This window comes from Terrapene carolina, unplaced genomic scaffold, assembly GCF_002925995.2.
Source record: "Terrapene carolina triunguis isolate 2854851 unplaced genomic scaffold, T_m_triunguis-2.0 Scaffold62, whole genome shotgun sequence".
In the NCBI taxonomy this organism is placed as follows: domain Eukaryota; kingdom Metazoa; phylum Chordata; order Testudines; family Emydidae; genus Terrapene; species Terrapene triunguis.
In genome coordinates this window covers 39,357,593-39,366,589 of record NW_020664413.1, presented here as the reverse complement: position 1 = coordinate 39,366,589, position 8,997 = coordinate 39,357,593, and the positions used below count along the sequence as shown (strand labels likewise).

The window sequence follows — 8,997 nt, the reverse complement described above, 5'->3', positions numbered from 1 at the left end:
CCCCCCCCCCGAAACTCCATCCCTGGGGCGGGGTGTTAGCCCGGGCCCGTCATGTCTGGGACCCCCCCCCGAAACCCCATCCCTGGGGCGGGGTGTTAGCCGGGGCCAGTCCCTGCGGGCTGCGAGCAGACCGCGCCTTGCCACGCCTCAAGGAAAGTTGTGGGAAGTTCGGCCGCGAGTCCTTGCCGGGGGACCCCTCTGCTTGCAGCAGGGCCGGGCAGCGGGGCACCGTGGTGCAGAGGAAGGTCCCCAGAGGGGGGAGCTACGCCTGGGGAGCCAGCAGGGCGCGGTGTTCAGGGGAGCTGCAGTGGTCAGGCAGGAGCCCCTTTGTGATCAGCCAGAGCGGGAAGCCGCTGCCGTGGGGGAGCCCGGGTCGCTGTGACAGTGCGGGGCAGCCCCAGTGCCGCCAGAGGAGGGGCCGCCGCTCCAAGGACCTGTGGGGAGGGGGAGGGAGATGTCAGACCTGAGCCCCTCGCCCCGGGGAACTCGGCCAAGCCTGGAGCTGCTGGGGCCACCTTTGTGCTTCGAAGGCGTGCCCGGGGCCGCCCCCGCGGCCCATGCACTCCCGCGGGAGCCAAGCCAAGGTGTTGGGGAATAAAGTGCCCCAGGAAGAGAATAATCGTCTCCTCCTAATAGGCCCCCCGGGCTGCAGCCCCGTCTGCACCCTCAACTGCAAGCCCCGGGCTGCTAGTCGGGGGTAGAGACGGGCCCCAAGGTTCAAGCCCCTGGACAGTCCTTGCTCCTGGGATGGGAGTTTTCCCGGGGTGGTTGTGGTGCGACCTGATTCTGGAGATGTAGCCCCGCATGCGGGGCGTAGCGAACAGGTGAGTGCCCCGTCCCGTTTCAGCTGCTCAAGGCGCGGCGGATTCCACGGGTGAAAAGCGTCTTCCGCTTTAATTTCGGCACGTCTCCTCCTGTTTGTGTTGTAACAATGGAGAGGCTTAACTTGTCATGGAAACGTGTTAATTAGGTGTGGAATGACAGTGATCAGCAGGAAAACAGGGCGTTTTCAATTGTGCTCCCATTAGCCAGAAGTGTACATTATGGTCAAAATGGAGCCTTGGCCCTTGCCCCTGGGAAATAACCACAAGTGCAAGGGCGCTACTCCGCAGCTTCTAGTATGGGTCGATTTTTGTTGTAATTTTAGGATGACGATCGAGTTAGCACTGTTGGTGTTCGAGTAACTCGGAGTACCGACATCTAGATCATATTTTTCACACTGCTCAAATTTTCCTTTAGCTCTTGGCGCTTGGAAAACTGATCGCTGAAATTTATGGCGAACGAAAATAAATTATTACTAATTGGAAAGTAAATAAACAGGTGACTCAGATCAAATTCCTGCTTGGATCGTTACAATAAATATCCCTGAAGGAAGCTCTCTATTTATGTTGTCATTGATTAATTCTCGCTACCTCATTTGATTTCGATTTAGAACGATTTGATTCTAATTTAATTAGCATGTAATTTGGATGTACATAATTACTGTAATTATGACATTCAGGTAAGGCAGCTTTAGGCTGAAAGGCAATTTCAAATTTTCTAGCAACCTACTTTGTACTAGGAAATGGACAAGGACTTTGCGCCCTGCTATCCAAGTAGTAATTAGCACATCTCTGAAACAGGCAGGGCTGGGGATTTGTATTAAAACACCAACACAAATTCAGCCGCATTACCCAGTGCAAAGGTAGCTGCATGCTACTGAAGAACATATTATTTTACTCCTTGCATGGTCACGGATGACCGAGTTCCCAAATACTAACTCCAGCCTAGCTCTGCACACGAGTCAAAGGCCGAGTGGCACCAAGGTGCAGATCCCATTGGGGATTAAGGCCCCAAACCGCACATTAGGTGGACTTTTAAAAACCATACACGTGTGGACTTGAGGATAGAACTAATTGGAAAGGGCCGCTTCTGCCCATAAAGTAATTGCACTGAATTAGGGAGGGCTACAGATCAGAGCAAGCGGCTCCGTTGTGTTTCCTAGGCGGTTGGTTGCCTAGCTTTGTCGCCGGGCCAGCTCGGGGGTGGAAGGGCGAGGGAGCGGTAGCCCAGACCCGAACCAGGTCCCTTTTTCAAATGGGTGATCTCTGCAGCCTGGCTCGATTTTTCTCTCCTCGTCTGGTAAGTTTGCTCATGAAACAAGAGGACTAACTTGAACGTGCGTAGTTTGTGTCTCCCCTGGCTGCTAAAGGCTCGGCGTGTGGCTGGAGGGACCTGTGCCCGCAGCCAAGGCTGCTGGGGGCGGTTCACCCTTGCTCTCGGGAATGAAGGGCCAGGAGGGTTGTTGCGGTATTTCCATCTGCCTTGTACGGAGTTCGAATACATTTGAAATCCAAGTCTCTGCCAGAGGGCCGCTTATTTTAGCTTTACCTGTCTAACATTTCCAGCCTTGCACAGGTAAAAACTGACTCCAGCCAGGCTCACCCGCACGCCACGTAGCGAGGCGCTGAGTCCTTCTCGCAAGCGAAATGAGCAGGGATCTTTCTTGCACCGGCACAAAAGTCTCAGCGGTTCTGGGCTTGTGCAGTAGGGAGCGAAGCAAGTGCCGCCCTGTGCTCCTGAAGCTCTAGATGGCGCCAAAGAGCCACAGTTATAAGCGTCCCTCAAAGGCATCAAGAGCGACTGTCAAACATAAAAGCAAATCAGAGTTTTCCTTTTTTTGTTAATGTGTTAAGAATGTTATTCCTTAAGAAAATTTGTGGCTAAATTATTCTCACTTAAAATAAACACTTAGTGTACCAATTACCCAAATGGGCGGGATTTCTGTAAGATTTCCTTCATCTGCATTTTGGGAGTGTGGCAGAAAATCTTCTTAAATGAGCTAATGGCTGCAAATAAATTAGAGCTTCAATAAATAAAGTTTCCCTCTCAATTGAAATATTTAAACAAAGGTAAAAAATAACTGTTCATACACAAAGATGGAGTTCTATATTATCTCCTTAAACAAAAATATGAATGCTACCTTTACTACTTTTTATTTATTTAAAGGACTATAATAAACCCTGGGGGGCAGGAGCCACATCTCCGGTGAATCGGGAGCAGAGCGATCAAATGACATTTAGCAATAGTTTTCTGATATTTTATCTTTAGTCTTCTTTAAATCTTGTTTCATGGGGTTAGCTACAGGATCGAGTATGGAAGCTAAGTCCCACAACGTGTACTGGTTGGAAGTAACCGTACAGGCAAAATGTAAATTACTAATAGTCGCGTTTGAACGGGGCCGAAACAGCAACGAATCTAAATCCTCTTTCAACTTCTCTGGCTCCCTTCCCATTAGAGGGTGACACACGTAAAAAAACGTTTCTCTATGTCCCAATGTTATTTTTTGCTCCCGGGTTTGCAGGCTCCCACTATAGAAATGCCATTTAACTGTACTTGAAAAGAGTGAATCAGAATTATTTTTCGGTTCTCACACTGTCTGTTCTTTATCCAGTCCTACAAAAGTTCTGTAGTCCCCAGACAATATAATTATCACCAACAAGTACTAAAGAATGGTGCCATTTATTTTTTAAAAGGTTACATGCTTTCTATTTTCTTGGTTAAACGAACCGGCTCTGCGGCCCAGAGTTGCTCCCTTCTTCATTTCTGGGGAGTCTGTAAATGATGGACGTTTTCTGACCCCAAGGGGCAAAGGCAATGCAAAGAGGTCCTTGATCATTGAGCTGAGAATTGTAACCCTGGCCTGGCAGAAACTGGACCTGGATGGCTTCCTTTGATGTGTTTTATTATGGATTGAAAACAAAGCTGACTTCTGCCCAACACCCAGTGAGAATGCATTCCTCGGAAACCCCAACAACTGACAAGGAGGGGAGTCATGTCCTGCAGCCCAGCAAGCGCACTGTTTATTTTACATCTGCCCGCCAGTGTCATCCTCGCCAGCTCCCATTGTCTCTCTCCCCGCCTGCCCTAGAATAAAATACATCTAATACAGATCCTCTAGGCACTCCAGGGAAAGAGTGGTGTGGAAAAGCAAGAGGATTCTCCTTCATTTTACAGAGCGGTCTCAGTTTAAAAAGGGGGGATAAGAGACAAAAATAGGTCAGGAAAGGAGAAAAGAAAGTGGAGATAATCGATGCTTTTGAATAATTTAGGTCGGAAAAAAATCAACTCAAGATTGTTTTTAAAAGGAATTGAAATTGCAGAAAGATTCCTTCTGTCAGTCCCTCAGCACCGCCGCTGAGCTACACTTGTGTGCATTTAAAACAAACGATGTAGGAACACGTTCTGCTAGTGTTTTGTGACTGTGTTGGGGAAAGTGAAATACCTTCTATTAATATTCACAGCAGAATTTTTTTGATTCAAAAATCTTTGATTTGTGACTGACAGCACAATCCTTTTTCTGATTTTATTTGCGCTCTCTAGCTTGTACTGGCTTAAAATGTTATTCCTCCACTCTACACTAAATTAACTTTTTTTCTTTTTAAATAGCGCAATTATCTCATTTAACCATTTTCTTTTTTTAAAAAAAAAAATACTGTGGCTGTTAAGTTGGTGGTCAGGAGACAAAGGGAGTGAAAATAATTTTCATTTCAATAATTGCCTTCTGGTCAATTTAACTGTGCCTTATTTTGAAAGAGCCTGTCTAAATGAGATTCCTGTCCCAAATGTGTTCCCAGGCCTTAGCCCAGCCTTTAATTATTCCTGAGGTTTTTTTTCTTCAGAATAAGACGCTGCACTGAGTAATCACAAAGAAGTCAGAGAGCATCCTTGAACCTTTTCAATAGCAGAGCCACTGATATTCAAATAACATGCAAGGACCATTTGACTGCATGGGGACATAAGCATTTCCAATTCACTATTTGCATAGATCAACTGTCTTTGAAAAGGAAAGGAGCAGTTGTCTTCCATAACATTAAAAAGCCTAGTTATCAAATCAAGTGCTTAGTTTGGGGCTTTTAAAACGTTTACATTTTATCTCAGGTTGCCCTTTACCGTTTGACATGCAAATTTGGTGCAGTTAATTTAGACAATTAAAAGGATCTTCAAGGGAGCTTTGTCACCGAGAATATTCGGAGTTGTCCCCGTGGACCAGCTGAGATAAAGTTGGCCAGAACAAATGATGTCTAGGAGATTAATTAGATATTTGATAAGACATGAATCCCTAATAAGGGAATACAAGGCACAGGGGGCTGCTATGTGCTCTAAGTCAAAATTAATAACATTTAACAAGATTTTCATTTAGGCATGAAATGTCTTTTCCGGAGTATTGACTCTAGCGGTTTATTCCCCAGAGATCATCTCCCAACCTAGGAAGCCTTGTGGGGCTAAAGACTTTTTTAAAATCAGTTTCTTTGCACAGTTTGTTAAATCTATTTGGGGGCATTTTCATAAATTGCGTTTCCAAATTTGAATAGGTTTTAAACATTCTTTATTTGGGGTCAGATCTTGGGGGGCGGGGGAATGACGGAACACAGTTATAGGACATAACCCGATTGAAATTTGCCTTAAGATGTTTGATTAATTTGGATCCCTGACATCAAATGCATTTCTTGTTTTTAAATCCCATTCACTTGTATTACTGTACTAGCATTGGGAGAGGAACTAAGGGTTTGCATTAAAAGCTGCTCCATATAAGGGCTGGGAAAAAAGAACAAAAACCGTAAGTATATTGTTCAGAATCCTTTAATAATACCAAAATGAAAATATTAAGTCGTCAAGATTTTTTCATACAGATAAACGCATTTAATTTCTTTAAATGACCTTAACTTACGTGTGTTTGAGTGAAATGTTAACTCAACATTTTAAATAGCTTTTACATATATACCGACTTCCACAAAGTGCATCAGAAATTTAAAAAAAAAAATAAACTTCCTGAATTTCAGGAATTCACCAAAAAGGACAAAAAAGAGAGACAAAAATAAACCCCCTATCAGAATCAACGCTTACAAGAAAAATAAGATAACACAATCTTTTTTGAACCCTATTTATACAGATGTTTATGGAATACAGAGGAACTGTCTCAGACTTCCACTTTAATTTCTCACCTTAAGCCTCTTTTAGGATGCTTTCCTTTTTTTTAAAAAAAAAAGTGTCATTGTAACTAGATTTCGTCAGGCAGGACCTGCTGTAGCTAGAGACTAGTAATCCACACCAAGGGCGGTTTTAGGTCCCGTTGGTTTCGCACTGCTCAGTCTGTGCGGGCTTGGGTCTCGCTATTGCTCTGCCTCCGGAAGCTGGGTCAGTGTCCTGCGGGGCTGAGGGGTTGGGCTGTGTCTCTGGGGCTTGGCCCTGGACCCTGCGCTTTAGTCCAGTCGCTCCTGCAGTCTGAGCGCAGTGTGGGGGAGCGGCTCCTTCGCCTCTCCCCGGCCTGGGCTTTGCAGGGGAAGAGGGCGGCTGTTCCGTCCGGGCTCCCTACGAGTCGTTTGGCCCCGCGGTGGATTCCTTGCCGCCGCCTCCCCGGGCAGCGGTCACCCCCTCGTGCAGGATGAGGTCGGGGGACTCAGAGCGGGGGGTCTCCAGGTTGCTGGCGTCCGTGTCGCTGTCGCTGCCCTTTTTGCCCCCGCCGCCCCCGTTGTGCGTTTTAATGTGTTTGCTCAGGTGGTCGCTGCGCATGAAGCGCTTGTTGCACACGGGGCAGGCGAAGCGCTTCTCGCCCGTGTGAGTCCGCAGGTGCCGCTGCAGCTCGTCCGAGCGCGTGAAGCGCTTGCCGCAGAAGAGCCAGTTGCAGACGAAGGGCCGCTCGCCCGTGTGCCAGCGCAGATGCGCCTTCAGGTGCGAGGTCTTGCCGTAGACCTTGCCGCAGCCCGGGATGTGGCAGCTGTGCAGCCCCTTGCGCCGCAGGCTGGCCCCGGCCGGCCCCAGCCTCTCCGCCTCCTGGCAGTTGGGGCAGTCGCAGGTGGCCCGGCCCGAGTACCTGCGGGCGGAGCGGGCTGAGCCTCCCCCGGCCGCGGCGGCCGCGGCGCCCGTGATCATGGCGCTGGCTGCCGCCACCGCCGCGCTGGAGTCCGTGTAGGAGGGCAGCACGGGCTTGAAGCCCTCCTGGGTCAGCAGGTGCTGGCTGGTGGAGAGCAGATGCGAGGCGGCCGTGGAGCCCAGGCCCGTGGAGCTGAAGGCGGAGTGGGTGAGCGAGCTGAAGTCGGGGTTGTAGGTGCCCAGCTGGGAGTGCAGCGAGGCCTGGGGGGCGCCCGAGTGCAGCGAGCTCTGGAGCCCCCCGGCGGGGTTCTGCACCTCCAGCCAGGAGCCCGGGTTGGTGTGCACGTCCCACCACGAAGAGGCCGCCCCGTTGGCCACCTCTCCCGCGGCCAGGGTGGAGTGGAAGCCCGACTTGTACCACGATTCGTAGGGGTGCGCCATGCCCACCCGCGGGTACAGGCTCTCGGCCGCAGAGCTGTGCACTTTGGAGATGAAGGCCGACTGGCCGCCGGGCTCCTGCGGGGACACGCCCGCCGCCGCCGCCGAGTTGGAGAAGAGGCCGCTGTAGTCGCTGCTGAAGGCCGAGGAGGTGGGCGAGGTGGAGGCCAGGCAGAAGGCACTGTTGGCGGTGCCCGTGCCGCTGGCCAGTCCGCTGGAGCCCCGGCTAGTGGCCACCGTGAAGCCCGAGAGACTGGAGCCCAGGTTACAGCTGGAGGTGGAGCGTTTCCAGGGGTGAAAGCCTCCCTTGGCGAAGGCGCTGGACTCGGGTAAAGTGGTCAGAGGGCTGGTGTTCCCGATCTTATTGCAGGTCGCAGCCAGCATGGCCAGGGGAGTTGTTCCAAATCTTGGCTCTTCCTAAGGGAGACACAAAGCAAGCCCATGAGCCTTGGAGAGCCCAGGAGAGGCGCACAAGCAAACACAGCAACATGGCTAAATACTCTCTGCCCGAAAAGTAACACTGCAAAAGTAGCCTTTCGTTCTGGATGAAAACGCCACCCTGCCCAACTTGATGCAATTTCTATCTTGTTTTCAGGGACCTATAGTGCTTGAATAAACGCTACAAACCGATTTAATTTAATGATACACTTCTCCATAATGTCATAATGGGGACGACCGACAGTGATGTTCTAAAATAACACAGACGTCATTTCTTAAGAGTTTTGTAGCGGTTTGAGACTCTCTATGGCAATGCTTTCCTCTTTTAACGTGCGACTGTAAAGGCGAAAATCCCCAGGGAAACGAAAAAACGATGTGCTCTAAAGCCTCAAGGGTTAGAGCTTACAAAATGAGCTAGCAGAAACATAAACAGAATTATATTGCTATATGGCTTTGGTGCAAGCATCACGCACCAGGCTGGTTCGAGAAAATCCATTCCAATTTGGCATAACCCTCCTCGAGTTTAAAAACAAAAGTTCATTTATTTCACAACAAAATAAACTTGACACTAAAGTCGTCTTGCATGTGAACGGTACGATTAGAAATCAGCCCCTCACGCCCCCGAAACATTAATCGAGTTTGCCCTTCAATTGCAGCACATCGTCATTTTTATAACGAGAAACTGCAATACAACAGCAACAGTTTTTTTTTTTTCAGGGTAACAAACCTGACCCCGAGAAACCACAACGAAAAACGTGCCGTTTGTATAGAGATGTTTCTCTGACTTACCCCAAGTATAGACGTAGCCATAGCACGTCCCTTGGCTGGGTGATGGGATCGAATGGGGGGCTCTGTCTTGCGCTCAGCCCGGAGAGATTGTTCAATTTCCTCCTAGCTCCCCGCTTTACTCCAGTTGCACTAAATACACTCCTGGCTCTGGAGGGCTAAACTCAGCCTAAGTGTGGGGAGCGCCTGCTTTGAAGTACCGCTGGCTGGGTCTCTCACCCAATGAGGGCGCAGAAAGAGCAGGCAGGAGCTGCCCTGCAGCCAATCAGACACTTGGAGGTGCATAACCAGGGCTCAGGGCGCGTGCCAGTCAAAGGCACAGGGATGAACTCAGTGCTTTGGACTAAAGAAATTATACTGTAATTAACTTTAAAAAACAACAACCTGGGTTTAAATATCCTTAAGGTTGTGACATAAACCAACAAAAGCCAGGAAATTCCAAGCTAGGGCTGACACTTCCTCCGTAACTAACGGGATGTGGGA

At 49.2% G+C, this 8,997-nt stretch overlaps 1 protein-coding gene across 1 annotated transcript; it reads right to left on the bottom strand.

Moving 5' to 3' along the window:
- Positions 1-6,351: 6,351 nt before the first annotated feature.
- SP9 (Sp9 transcription factor) lies at positions 6,352-8,538 on the bottom strand. The gene is made up of 2 exons (XM_024201888.1): positions 8,518-8,538; positions 6,352-7,707 (listed from the first exon to the last, which is right to left on the bottom strand). The coding sequence occupies exons 1-2, from the start codon at positions 8,536-8,538 to the stop codon at positions 6,352-6,354; spliced, it is 1,377 nt and encodes a 458-aa protein (XP_024057656.1).
- Positions 8,539-8,997: the final 459 nt, after the last annotated feature.

Excerpts from the sequence above, each read along its gene's own strand:
- SP9 (XM_024201888.1), bottom strand. The coding sequence starts at position 8,538 with ATGGCTACGTCTATACTTGGG. Across the intron at positions 7,708-8,517 it reads TGGCTACGTCTATACTTGGG|GAAGAGCCAAGATTTGGAAC; the intron begins GTAAGTCAGAGA and ends TGTCTCCCTTAG.